Raw genomic sequence first — 15,029 nt, 5'->3', positions numbered from 1 at the left:
GCGTATTATAGGCTATATGTTTGCTACATTCGCTTCCGGTAAAACTCCCGTAATTTGTATGGGCCAAACCTCATTATATGAATTATCACGACAACAAATTCCAAGGTTATCCAGTTGCCAGATCTAGTATGAAACGCAAATTTCTCACACGATTGACGCATACAAATTTCAAACCATTTGTCCCCTCAACTTGGCAACCTACAGCCCAGTGACGCTATTAAAGTCCGCGTGAACCGGAAGTTGCTGCCGACTTTATTTCAGTGTAGTGACGTATTTCCTTCTGAAACGGAATATTGAATAAAGGGCATGGTTTTATTTTGGCGCTCCTCCTCTCTGTCTCTCACTCATATCAAGCTAATGGTTGGAGGGGTGTGTTTAAAAGGATATTCTGCCCAAGCCATCAAACTGACATCATCAAAGAAGGACTGCCATTCCAGGGCGGAAGCAAATGTTCAGATTTTGATTAAAGATTACCAAAACAAACAATTTTTTTCAGCGGATTAACTTGCACGGATTAATTGTTAACATCAAGACTAGCAATGTGTGCTAGTAAAGTAAATAAAGTCAATTTTGATTTCATGCCGACTTTAATATCTGCGCAGGGAGTAACGTTACCGCGGGAAGGAAACAATGATCACTGGTAGAAATAGGAGAAGAAGACTCAGGTGGTGCTCCAGTGAATAAAACTAAATATACATGTAAATGTATATTAACATGTATAATGAGATATAGCTTACACTTCAAAAGGCTATTTCATTGATTAAATATGAGCTCTGCAAGTTTCAAAGTCAGGTGCTGCTCTGTTTTGTTTACTGCGGTTACGGGGGAAACGGCTATATTCATGGCGAAAAGCGCCATCTGCTGGCAGAGAATAAATTTGCATTTTTCAATAAGCCCTTCGGTTCTTTAGACCAGTGTTTCCCAACCTTTTTTTAGTCACGGCACCCTTTGGAAATTTTAACAAACTTGTGGCACCCTACAAAATTAATTTTGTCACAATATTTGAATTTCTAACTTCGATATGATAATTTGAAAAGTATAGATATTCGGTACAGCAGGGAAGAACTGCAGAATATAATGTCATACAGATATTTTTAATATTATTTAAAACATTTGTCCATCAATGGTGGCAATCAGTAGGCTAATTTCTAATGAAGAGACCAATTTATATGACAGATTTTAATGTAGGCTTTTATACATATGTAAACATTATTTAATTACCATTATAACTAGCTATCTCACAAATTTTTGCTCACTCAGTGTTTTTTTTATTTTACAGTGGGGTAATTTTGGTGCAGTAGCACGAGATAGCTTGATTTCAAACTTTGAATTGAATAAAAAATGACAAGTAAGCAGTCAGTAATAAAATAAGAACAAATAAAGAAGTTAATAATGATAGCACAAATAAAAAATAATGACAGGCCTTCGAATTAAATAAATTGCTTTTTAGTTTTTCATGTAGGTCTAAGGGTAGGGTTAAGATATTTAACTTTTTTTTTTTTTTTACCAATTATCCAAATAATGTTTTGTCCTAGAAAGCTATTATTATCAGAACATGTGAGCATAACATAGCGGTTAGCAGATCAATGAATGAGAGGGCAGTGTTACCAGAGTTGCCCATATACCACACCATGTTACAACACAGTAGGGCTTTTGCAGACAGAAACAATACTGTACTACATCGATGTTTGCTGTCGGCTCAATTTTTGAGTGGACTGCTGTTCTGATGAGCATGAACGGTATACGAGTGGAGCTGAGCGGAGCACACACGCATATAGCGGGATAATACGCAGAGCGTCACACCACGTGAAAGTGAAACCTGAGCGGTGAACTACTTTTCGGCAGCCGAAATTTCGGTGCATCTCTAATTATTGGCGACATCAGAAATGGATATTATATAATAGATGCTTTTTTGAACATTTTAGCAATTTAAAAATATTAAAAAATGATTTTTTACACGGCACCCCTGCTCTCGACAGACGGCACCCCGGTTGGGAAACACTGCTTTAGACCAAAGCAAAAACAACCCTTATTTTTAGCAGTTGTAAATGTGAACTGGTGGATCCACAAGAAGATAATGAATTATAAAACTCTAAAGATATAGCCTACACTAAGATATATTTATGCTACTAAATGAATATAATTGTTTGATAATAATTGTTTAAATTAATATAAAAATAAAATAATATAATACAAAAATTTTTACTTTTGACTCCGCCCCCCACCCCCCTTTTCCTGTATTTTGGTACCGAAATGTTGACAGGTATGCCACTGAGGTGAAACTTTTTTCATACCTTGTGTAACACATTTCCTGTTTTCACATTGGCATTTTGACCATTAGGTATCACTAGTGAATGAAAAGTAATAATTCCATTTTCACCAGGCTCATTCATATGTTTTTATGTAATCATCTGTGGGGTCAGCTGAGATAAAACTACACATTTCCTGACATGATTCTCACAATGTGCCCACTGGCCAAAGACACTGAACGCCTCTGTGATTATTTTCTGTATGATGGGCTGTTGTGGCTGAATGTCCTTCATGAAACCTTCAGAGCAAACTGATCCCATTTAAATGGACCTTTTAGTCAGAGAGGAAATGAGGTGGCTTGGAAGATAAAGGAAGAAAGAAAGACTTTAATAGAAGAAGGGACCTTTAAAGGGTTAAAGATAGACCTTTCCTCTTCTTCCTTCTTATAAATGTCTTCCTGAAGCAGACTTTCTGGCTTTTTGAACAACAGCGTTAAACCCTGAGGTGGTATGACCCTTAATAAACAGGAACCTCTGTGAGCAATGCTGCAGAGACACATGATGCTATAATGAGATTATTCATTAAAAATGTCTTCTGATATCTCTCTCGCTCTCTTTAACATATACTAAAGATGTATAAAAACGATTTCTCTCTCTTTAACATATAGGCCTACTAAAGATGACAAACTATTTTCCTGTTTAACACTGTAAAGCTGCTTTGACACAACCAATATTGTAAAGTGCTATACAAATAAAGGTGACTTGACTTGACTTAAAGATGTCACAAATGCAGAGAACCGCACAGCTATTTTCTTTTGACAAAGAGAAGCCATGGCTGTAACACAGGTTTAGACACTGGTGCTTAATCATATCAAACACAGCTTCTAGTCTTCAGTTTGATCGCAGTACCATTGTGTTAATACGGAGATAGGACTGATATGACATTAAATTGCTGATTGTTTTCTTTCAAGTCTTTAATTTTTCATCATATCATTTATTAATTCATTATATTAGAGAGGTTTATCAGACGTTTCGCATGACATTACTTCAACAACAGAGCAAGGATCACTTAGCATGCAAAGAGAGGCCAGCCAAAAGGAAACTCTAAACACTGACAAGAAGGAAGAATGGAAAAGTATTTACACTAGTAAAGCACAGAAGTATATATGTTAAGTCTTTCAGAGCACAATGTATGTGCTTGTGGTGTGGAACTGTGGATCACACAGGCCACAGTAGCAAACTACTATTAAGTTTCAGTTTGTGTCACAGGATATTGTAACTGATCGGTCCCTCTCAGCCAAAATAGTTTTTGTTTAAGCCATTAGAGCAGAACAGAGTGGTTGGACAAAATGTTACAAATGCACGGGTAAGGATATCAGCCTACACGGGTAAACAGCTTTTTTATAAAAAGCACAATTGTGCAGCATAGTCAAAATGACGTGCAAGTTGATTGAGTTATTTATTAGGAAAACAATGTCTTTATATGCACTTAACTTAACAAGCACACAAAAGTGTTATTAAATTCAGTTTTATAAAAAAACAAAAAAAACATGATGGCTTCCCTTGTTTTTTTTTCTGTTGGGAAAACTGCCAGTGTGTCTGCAGAGTACAGCTGGACACATCTTGAGTGGAGCAATCATGATCTAAGGATCAAAGCTTTATTTAATGATACAATGAAATTAAATGGAGCATAAATAAATGGACGTGTGGGACAGATATTGAAGGTTATTTGTTGCAGTACTTCAGATGAAAAGTAATGGATAGTTTATGTATTCCAAAAGTCCTTTTGTTTGTGTTACCGGAGCAACGTGTCTCCCATTAACAAAGGTTGCACACAATAGAGCACAGTATTCAGAAGTACTAAAGGTCTCTGACTCCACCCTGCCCACTATATTCTGCCCAACTGATAAGACTCTCTGTCTAAATGAATTTCCTTTGACTGTATACTCTAATTAGTATCCTTCCTCTCAACTATCTAGCATCAGATATCAAGAGTTTTTTTCTTTGAAAAGGTCAGTTTATTTTTCTTCTTTTGTTAGCTTTCTTCCTGCCATACCAGTGCTGCGCTTGGGTTAAATCCAACCTTGAAACTCTGGAGTCATAATACTAAAACATTTTAGTAAAAGGTGCTGTGTGTAACTTGTTCAGGAAACTCATTTGAAAATTAGGTTAGAAAATTTTATTTTCTGTATTATTTTTACATTTTACACATGTATTTTGTGACACTAGTGGTGCACAACTTATAGTCTTTAAGGTCAGTTATTAACCACAATGTAGAAAGAAGATAATCTAAACAAGGAAAGGTAATTTGCATTAGAGATACCTGTGATATGGTGTGTTTTACTGAAGGGACATTACGTTTCTTGATAAAGAACAATGATAAAGCCAAGTACTACTGCAGGAAATGGATTTGTGCTGATTTTGATCTAATCCACATTTTAATCACTACATTTTTTGTTCATATATTCTGTGTATATGTATAAGCCCTTACTCTGTGAGACTTGGCTACTACCACCCAAGAAGATAAGCCACTGTGATCGACCTATAACAAAAGGTATTTCAGGACCTGAGAGAGAGCATGAAGGAGAATGGAGACATGAATGGAGCCTCGGTGAGTGGCATCAGATAACAGGGTCAGAAAAATAAATGGAGCCCTGGGAGCTGTTTGAGTCGTTAGAATGAACTGCAGATGAAGGCACTGGTGCAACAAATAATGAGGGCATCATTTGGACACACTGTAAAAGTGGCACAGATTCATACAACACAGTTATCTGCTGTAAAAAATATTTTTTGAAGTTAAAGATTACTCGAGTACATTTTATAAGAAAATTCTACTAGTCTTTCTACTTCAAAATTTCATGTTAATTCAATGCGTTACTGTTTATTTTATTAACTTTGAAATTTACTAGTAATTTATGAGTGAAAACAGTTTCTACCCCACATTTTTTCAGTGTAGTTTCACTTTGTTTTAATTGTGTACATGTAAGAAGAGATTCAATTGTGTTTTTATTTTTTCCATATAAAAGCAAAAATGAAGTAACCGAGTATGATAGCATAACTGAGTTATAAACGGAACTGGATCACATTTTTGGTTATTTTCTGTCCTGTGATAGACGGGTGATTCGAGGAAAGGAAGAGTGAAAATTGATATTAAATCCATCAAAAGTCCACCAAAAACCTTTGAGTCCTTTTTTTCAGTACAGTTTCAGTACTGGATTACTTACTGCATCTCTTTGCCTTTGTATGGCTGGAATTATTAGTCAAAATTAATTTTTAAGAATTTTGACTTATACTAAATTATATTAAATTGTTGAATTTTCTTATAATATATACTAAATTGTTGAATTTTCAAGTGGCAATATGATGTCCAAACTTTCCATATTTACATTTTTCTCACTTGAATTGTCATGTTTAACTATATTTTAATACACATTTGGGCACTGCAATAAGACCCTTCATAAGAGAAATATCAAGTTTTGATGCACAGATTAAATGCCTGTGTGTGTGAGAGTGTGAAAGAGAGAGAGTGAGAGAGAGATGTGAAAGGCACAGTGGGTTTTTATGTCCGCGTGAGTGTATGCATGAGATGCAGTGTGTTTGATGTCATCGTGTTGATGGGCTGCTTTCGAATACATGTTTTAGCAAATCAAATTAGCCGCCTCGAAAGCTTAACATGACGATTATTCATTTAAGGGCAGCAAAAGAACAACAACAACATACGACAGGCGTGGTCGCATATAACGCTGCGTATATTCTCAAAGAGTGGCATATTGAAAGCTCTGCTTGTGCCCATACATAAATAACCTACCTTGTGTTTGCTTGCGCGATTGTTCCTGTCCTCCTTGTCGTGGGGCTCTGGCCACAGTTGACTGCTGGAGCCGTACGGGGGGCTGCTGTTGTCACTACTAGACACCGACGAGTTTCTCTCTAGCGCGCGCTCGCATTGATACGGCTGACAGAGTGCGATTTTCCCCTCCTGATACCCGCTGCTGTCTCTGTCACTCTGCTGCCGCTGGAGGCTGTGTTCCTGCGCGCGACCCTGCTGATGCTGATGCTGATGCTGCAACAGCGGCGCCTGCTTGTTTCTGCACACTTGTTCTGATCCGCTGATGCAGTAGTTGATGGGAAAGCTGCTGCCCAACAGTAACTGAGCCTGAGGCTCAATTAATTGCCTCTGCTTTTCTGCTTCCTCGCGTGCATTTATCTGTCCTTGACCAGAGTTTGGCAAGAGTAGCTCAAAGGAGGGGTCCCTTTGTTGATTATAACAAGGTTGCTGCAGCAACTGGTTTTGGTCTCGACGCCCCCCCTCACCGACGCGACGCTGTAAGATGTTTTGTTTGTAATTAGCAATCTTTTGGCGCGTATCCCGCGTATTAGAAATGTGCGAAGGCAGAGGCGGCGGCAGCAGATCAGATGGGGAGGGCTGCGGGGAAACGGAAGATTTGTGCTGAGGAGAATGGCTGCTCTGCGAGAGCCCCTCAAAATGACACTGATAGCCAGATGAGGCCCCTGGAATCGGATGCGGCAGGCTGTCGGAAGGCGCACGGTCACTGTGCGCGGGGCTGCAGTGGCCGGTCAAAGGTACGCACTCGCCGTTCCTGGTGCCGCGGTCCGGACACGACTGTACATGTCGGCTGTGATGTGAGGAGGTGGATCGCTCCTTTATCGATGGAGGTGGGGGCGGCAGACTAAAGAGCGCGGCGACTGGACCAGATCCTTCCTTTTGACTGTCACGAGCGTCTGTGTCGTTGCTGTGCTGCTGGTGAACAGCTCCCGCGTGCCGATGCCGCATCCCCTCAATATCCGCGTCTTGTTGTGATTGCTCCTTTGCCTTGTAAAGCACCGACACCCATTCATTGCGATGTGCCCCAAAAGAACCGAACTGCCTCGTCTCATTGGTGGGCTCGAGCGAGACCTGCCTCTTGACGTCATCGCCGAGATGAACACCGCCCTCGTGTGAAAACCGCTTTATGTTTACAGTTGATAAGATTAAACCGGAGATAAGAATTGGGTATTAGCAAGGTCATGCACGCGGCGAAAGCTGCATGGATGCCTTGGCGGGATTGACCTTTTCATGCCTGTGCCATTATTAAAAAGAACGAGCATTAAACACTTCAGGCGACAGGTGCACCTCTTTTATAAATTGCTTATGCTTATTGCTTATTGTTATTATTTATGGCGTAAGGTATGTCCAAACCTGCGCGTACATACATAACCGAGTGTTGAGCGGAAGGCAATAGCTAGTTAAGCGATATCACACAAGCATATTCGGTATACAAGATTATTGCGTTGGAATTATCAAGTTTTACTGGACAAGGATTAAAACAACGAATGAATCATTCAGACATCGTATGTGAATCAGTTTGATCAAGTGTAGAGAACAAACTCAAAAGAAAAATTTGCTCACAAAGATCATTAGCAAGAGGGTATTAGCCTACAAAAATATCAATTGAACTGAATAATGGTATATTCATTACAGAAATCTCTATGTATCTTTCATTGTAATATTTTATTCATTTACATGATGTTTCACTATCCCTACATTCCTTGATATTTCCAGGTTTTCCATGACTGTGGGAAATTATATTTCATAATTCTAAAACTTACATTTTAGACAAAATTTATAATATGATTGTGTTAAAAAATGCTCTTTACTCCAGACAGTTGCTGCTCACTACTCTGCACCAATCACACACTCTGGTCTAGAATGCCATGAACACAGAAAAGAAGATTGATACAGCGAAACATTCCAGTGCTGTTATTCCAAATCAATAAACTTTGCGACCGGAACTGACTGTTGTATAATGTGGAATAAATCACACTTTAAAAACACAAGGATGACTAATGAAGAATGGATCTTCCATTTAAACACAAGGTGCTCCGTCCTTGACTGGCACACACACTTATCAGGTGGTTCATTCTATAATAAATTTACTATGCTGTCCTCACGTAGTTAATTTTAAAAGATAATGCATATTCCATTACCAAAAAATACATTAAAGAGTTGGACACTGGGAAAATTATGAAGAGGTTTTTATCAGATTTTCTGCTGCCATATCCCCCAGAAACATTTTCAATCAGAATAATTTATGCGCATGCGGTTGTTAAATATCTCAACAAGTGCAGACAAACAGTTCTCAGATAGAAAGGAAAAAAAATGGTTGTAATTTTGTATCTTTAAATAAATTCTCCGCCCACACACATATTCCAGCTTGTGCAATAAGAGGTTTCAGTATAATTTTCATCTTCAATCACAGAATGCCAATTCATCATTCAATATCTGTGTGATAAAACTCACATTTTACATGTTAGAGATGAAAGACTTCAAGCATTTGTGAAAGCACAGATATAAATAACTTTCCTCATTAATATCAATAGTTTATTGAGGACATCCCATTATGCTGGATGATAATGAGAATGGAGATGAGTGTTGGAAAGAATGAGGATAAAGATGCTCTCTTTGGTCCTGAAATAGACCAAACCATGAGAGCTGTTGATCAGGTATTGCATACATTGTGAGGACTAAATAGTCGCAAGGAGAGTGAAACCTGAAATCACCTACAATCCTGGGACTAATGGTCACCACATGAAAAACTGCTTAATATAAAACAATATGAGAAATAACTTTAAACTAAATTCTATAAATACAGAAAGATCTGTGTGGCATGCATGTTTATGGAACAGAATTTGCTCAGTAAAAAGAAAACAGATGTAATAGAAAGCCCCAAACAATACAAAAAAATATAATTTGCTCCTATAGTAAGGCTCTTACAAGTCAAAGTCATAAAATCGAACCAGATTTATTAATAGAAAACTGTAACTAAATAGAAATATCAATATTGATGATATCACCAAAAATAAGAAATTGCAACTGAAAATGAAAATTGTAACTGTTGTAACATTGTGATACATAATATACCCTAACATTTTGAAGCTTTGAAGATTTTAAGTAAAAACAAAATTTTCAAAATCCCATTATTTCATATTGGTCGAGCTTTAGTCCCAGCATGTCAGATGGCAAGAGATATGCACAGTAAATATCAAGGCATTTTGCAATCCTGTCCATTATTTTTGCTAGATTCACACTCCATTATTGTATTATGAGTACAACGTAGTGTTACACTGTTATCAAAATTATAAGTAAAATACAGCTGTGTAGTTTTGTATTGTATTTTAATCAATATGAACAGAGAAGAATTTATCAGCGAGGGTTGATTTACTGTAGTGCATCCCAAAATAAAGTACAACAGCCGGCATGAAAACGTAAACTGAATCTCTCTCTCACACACACAGACACACATATGTAATGCTTCAAATGCCTCTAATCTGAATAAGAATCAGGCATTTTTTTGCCTGATTTTGCAATGGACGGAATGCACAATTCAACATGCTGCATACAGTCCCTCACGTCTGACTGACTGACTGAGAGACTTTACCTCTGAAACATGCATCACAGGGCAATGCAATCTATGGAATGTAATGAGGATGATACAATAAATCAGCTCTTTCACATACACAGATATTTTGAGGGCAAATGAAGGACCTGAACTGAGCTGACATGAGTCGTGATCCACAAAGATTATTCTAAATGCCCAGTGGGAGAGGACGAGGACCAGACCTAATACACCAGATATGCTTGCATTTTAAAACAGAAATTACATTCAATTTGCTCAAGCACATATTAAAATTTTATATTTTATGCCAGTATGAAAAGCAAGAAATCTAAAGAGTTGAAAGATTTGTTTGTTTAAAACAGAAAGCCTTGATGTAGTGTTTGTTTGCATTGTAGCTTGAATCATTTAGGACCCTTTCAGCCTGGATTTATCACTCATACTGGTTAAGAAATTTATTTTTCATTTTATTCATTTGCTAATTTATTTTGCTTTTTGCAGCTTTATTAATGTTGCAGTTGTCAAGAACGATGGAGAATATTTTCATACTGATCAGCTTTTTATGTGAAATAGGCCACATGTCACGTCATGTCACTTTAGATTTAGTTATTAATGCCACTATAGTTTCAAAACAAAATAAGACCATAACTTAACACAAAACACAAATAAATGAAATAAATTAATAAATCAGAGAGTATAAGAAAAAAGCCCTCACCAAATGTGATTATAAAACAAACACTTAGTAAAAGGCACTTGGATTTATGGAGGGGTGGAGGGTGTCACATATTTTTAATCTTCCCTGACAAAGGTTGTCTGTATAAATGAAAGGGCAACATGAAGATAGGTCAGAATAAATCATCACAAAGATATGCTTCAAAGGCCTTGAGAAACCTTCTTTCATCACCTCTGGTCTGCCATTTTAAGGCTAATACTAACAGAGGGAACCACATGAAATACCAAATGTGAGGCAGTGAGCTGTGGCATTAAAACTTAAATGTCCAGTAAGTTACAGAATCTCCACGTTCTTACCTTAAACTTTTACACATCTTCATTCGGATCCTTTTGAACGCTCCTGACAATGACATCAGCACTATAAATAAAATAATATAAAATACACACACATATATAAACAGATTTAAAATAAGAAGCGGACGTAGTTTTCCCGGATTAAAAAAAGGTCGCCCAACGCCGACACAACTCCTGGTTGTCTTGTGTGGAGATTCTCGGTCTAGTGACGGGCATGCCCTCCAGCGCGTGAATATGCGTGCGCCCAATGGCGCGAGAACTCTCCGTGTCTCCCCTTCACTTTCATCTCCCGAAATGGTACGTTTGCCTCTTGAACGGTAACTTAAAACCGAGAATAATGGGGAAACACTTCCTCCGCAATTAATTAGGCTATATACGTCGTGACTAATTGAGGGGGAAAAGCACAAATCCACGCGAACGTGTATTTCACGTGCAGCAAATAGATCATTGGTCGCAAGATCCACACTGGACCGTCACGCTGTAGTATTGATCGAGGATCGTGAGAGGAGGGTTATATGACCTTGTGACGTGTTGTAAATTGATGGGGGGGATCCCTGTTCTATTTTTAGATCTTGGTTGTGGAGAGACTAGCGGGGGTGGATGAATAGGGTGGGGGGCTCGGGGGTTCCCGTGCACGCACAAACCGCAGCAAAATTGATCATAGAATGATGCTCATGCAGCATTCGGAATAAAAGGATTCTACATATGGACGCACCATTGATGGAGACACCATTTTGCTGTTCTCTGTTGCAAGGACTATTGCTGCCTTTACATCCTCGTGGTTTTTATAATTACATGGAGCTAATTATATAACAAATATATTTTTTGTAGCACGTGGACAAACATGTTTCAGCATGTTTGATTGCTTTTTAACGATGTTTGTATTCAATGTTGTTATTTTTATTGTGCATAAAATACTTGTGTTTCAATTCCCGACACGTTTTTGAGTATCATTAGGATTCATTATATTGTGAATCTTTGCTGATACATAACATCCTTTATAGATTGATACACTGCTGCTGTTGTGGAGTCTGTATTGTGTGTACTGGCGAATTTGCGCAGTGCAGGAGTGTGTGTTGTATGTCTCAGAATGACAGACATTTTGCACTTGTTTGCAGCCTGACACTAAATTTAATCTGGCAGACAACTTTAGTATGGAACATCAGCTTTGTGGCATGTTTCACTGGAAATTGTCAAGTCAAGTACAGGCCCAGTCATGGCAATATTCTCTCTGCAGTGTAATCTGAGTTATGCTATCAACGATTTATCCTAATTTCAAACATCTCTTGAATGTCTTTCTTCACTCTTAATGAATTTGTAGGTTTAGTTATGCAAGGAAAATAATATTACACAACACAACTGTAGCCTACACAGTGGTGCAAGGTGCATCAGAGTTGAGAGTAAAGCATGACTCTTTTTTCAATTATCTTTTAAGATGATTATAAACCTTTGTGCATGAGGTTTGCCCAGGGGCCATTATTTGACATACAAGCAGCCTGTCACTTAAAACAGAATTTAATGGGATTCAATTGTTTGTGTTAATCAACCTCAAAGTGGCTTTATTACCAAAGAGGGTGCAAATATTTTGCGGGGGTAACAGCAGGGTGTCACGGTCTGATGAGGCTAGGAATAAAACTGAAGTCAGCCGTTAACATGATTGCATCAGAAGATCAGCAGAAGCAAAAGAGAATGAACTGATTGTTCTGATTTTTTTTTTTATAACAATGCCATATCTGATTAAAATCCATCTTTCTCCTTCCCACAATTACAATCTCCTTTTACTGAAGACATCCCATGGTAAGGATACAGTGACTTATCTAGCCTTGATTATCTGCAAAAGAGAAAGACTTTATGCATGACTTTTACACAGAGTTGGGCAGGTTCTTTTCAGTGTCATGGTTGGTGTTTGTTTCTTGTTGGAAATATACCCTCATTCTCCTCACATAAAGTCTCAACATCAGTAATACTCTCATTTTTGGTGTGAAATCTGCTTTCACACAAGATTATGTGAATGTACTCTGCAGGAATTTATGATGTCCTAATTAAGCCCTCTCTATGACTTTCACAGCTGCACACCTGAAAGAGAATGAGAGTCAGTCATCTTAAAATTCACCTCACTGGAGTAGAAGGCATTCAAAAACATATCTGATATCATTCAATGTCTTTTCATGACTAGTGACAGACATCCTGATTTACTATTGTAGACTTTCCATAATTTACTCACCCTGATGTTGTTCCTTTATAGCTTTCTTTATATTATTAAATTATTTTGAACTGTTTTTTCATTGTCCATACAATGAAAGTCAACAAGGTCCAAAACAACATTTGGGAAGTCATTGGAGCTTTATTATACAACCTAAAACGCTTTGACAATTTTCAGAAGAAAGAAAGTTATACAGGTTTGGAACAACTTGAGAGTAAATTATGGCAAAATGATCCTTTTTCAGGTGACGTATTCCTTTAAAATAAAGAATTTGAAGTGTAAATACTTGTAAAACCTGTAAATAAATAAATAATATTGCAATTCCAGGGCCTTTAAAAGTCAATGAAATGCAATACAATTTTAAAAATCAAGAAAAATTTCAACAGTAAATCTAAATTTATTTGGTGGGTTCTGCAAGGAAGATCTGAAAACCAGAACCTCCATTGGTTGCATTTAAATCTCAGGCAGCTTTTAGTCACTTTGGAGACTTTTCAATATACATGTATATTGTTTAATACATTGTTTACATCTCTTCATTCCATGGATTGAATCTCTATACAATGAATTTATGAACACTTATTCAGTAATCATGAACTAAAAGCCGTGTTAAATAATTTGTCTAATACTAGTTGTACAAGGATTTTTTTTTTTCAGAAATCCTATGATAAACTACAGCTGCATCAAGGTTTATTTTTCCTTTAATTTTACTGAAAAACATGTATCCCTGGCAGCAATTCAAAGAGTCTTCAGGTTATAGCTGATGAAATAATATTCAGCATTGTACCGCAGTAGCTTCTGCACTAATCTATAGCATATGCGTGCAAGACAGCATCCAATTAATATTAATGGATTGTGTTCTCTTGATTGCTGAGAGGGACCACACGTGGTGATCAAGTCTCAGTAGTGATGCAGAGCCTATTAAGAGATCTCCTGCGAGGACATCCCTCACAGTGTGTGCACTTTATAATTGCAAGTAGTACTTGTCAGGATGTCAGGCAGTGAGCCAGTTTGTATATACAATCAAAATCTTTGTTGAATTCAATGAGCTGCATTTTCTGCATTAAATAGCAGCAATCTAAACTTGGCATTGTACAGTTAATTTAACCATCCTGCTTGCTCTCTGAGCAGGAACTGAGGGAATGGTGTATAACACGGTTACTTGTGAGCAGTAGTGTGCACAGACTTCTGGAGGGGCAGGAGAGAAGTGGTGTTACGAGGGCACAATTGCGGTCCGGGGGCACCTAGATCAGACCAAAAGGACACTTTAGCAACAGCGATTAAAGATGAAGGGGCTGCAACGGTTATGCCCCCCCTCACCCCACCGCATGCCACTGCTTGTGAGGCATGACCGTTGCAGCAGCCTGTAATGGTGTTGCAGCTCAGCACCACTGCAGTACACCTCCACTGCAGCCTTAATTATGCATGGCAGCTGTAGTGAAAACACCCACTCACTCACAGGGGAAGTGCAGGGCCAGGAAAGCAGATAAGAGGACTGTAGAGTGGGAGTGGGTGAAGTCTGTTTGCGCTGCCGATGGGATGTAGGACTTGGAAAAACAGACAGCATATATGCTGATAAGCTCTTTTAAATACAGTAATCAAGATGTCTTATTACTTTAATAAATGACGCTATCCAGGGCTTCAGGCTAACAAATGAGAGCAGTAGAACCGGTGCCACCAAAAATCGCAAAATTATAATCACAATATTACTATTGTATTTCATAAATAAGAGCATTTACTTATAATATTACTAAAAAGTATTTCTCATGAAAATTGATTTTTGACAGTAAAGCACTGTTTGAGTTGGGATGCATGTAAATGTACTTATTAATAACAGTAACATGAATAGTATCTGTACGAATGTAAAACCATAAAAATGTTTAATGTTTTAACACTGCGAGTAGAGACTCTACAGTCTGATTCTTATTTATATTTTACTCTTATTAAAATTACACGGGTAAAACCATGCATTTACCACTTTAAAAAATATATTTTAAAACTACTTTTAATTATTAATACTATTTTTAGTATAAATATAACTGCAAAAAAATGCCATAGCTTAATAAAAATTACTGTAAATACCATGACTCCTGCAATATCTTTAATTGATGCACTTGAGTCTATAATCAACTTGAATAGAACGATATGTATGTATATATACAG

General features: G+C 37.5%; 1 protein-coding gene across 4 annotated transcripts in view; it reads right to left on the bottom strand.

Annotated features, from left to right (window-relative positions):
* The window catches only part of LOC107718068 (small conductance calcium-activated potassium channel protein 2-like), a 28,367-nt gene extending 21,230 nt beyond the window's left edge, over positions 1 to 7,137 (bottom strand). For all 4 annotated transcript variants that reach the window (XM_016525003.1, XM_016525005.1, XM_016525004.1 and 1 more), the window contains exon 1: positions 6,058 to 7,137. In XM_016525003.1, coding sequence (XP_016380489.1) covers positions 6,058 to 7,041 — 984 coding nt within the window. In that variant the 5' untranslated portion in view covers positions 7,042 to 7,137. The remainder of the gene's footprint in view (positions 1 to 6,057) is intronic.
* Positions 7,138 to 15,029: the final 7,892 nt, after the last annotated feature.

The sequence above is a fragment of the Sinocyclocheilus rhinocerous genome, unplaced genomic scaffold (genome assembly GCF_001515625.1).
Source record: "Sinocyclocheilus rhinocerous isolate Xijiao unplaced genomic scaffold, SAMN03320098_v1.1 scaffold480, whole genome shotgun sequence".
In the NCBI taxonomy this organism is placed as follows: domain Eukaryota; kingdom Metazoa; phylum Chordata; class Actinopteri; order Cypriniformes; family Cyprinidae; genus Sinocyclocheilus; species Sinocyclocheilus rhinocerous.
Note: the sequence above shows the minus strand (reverse complement) of the source record. Positions and strands in the feature narration are given on the sequence as shown.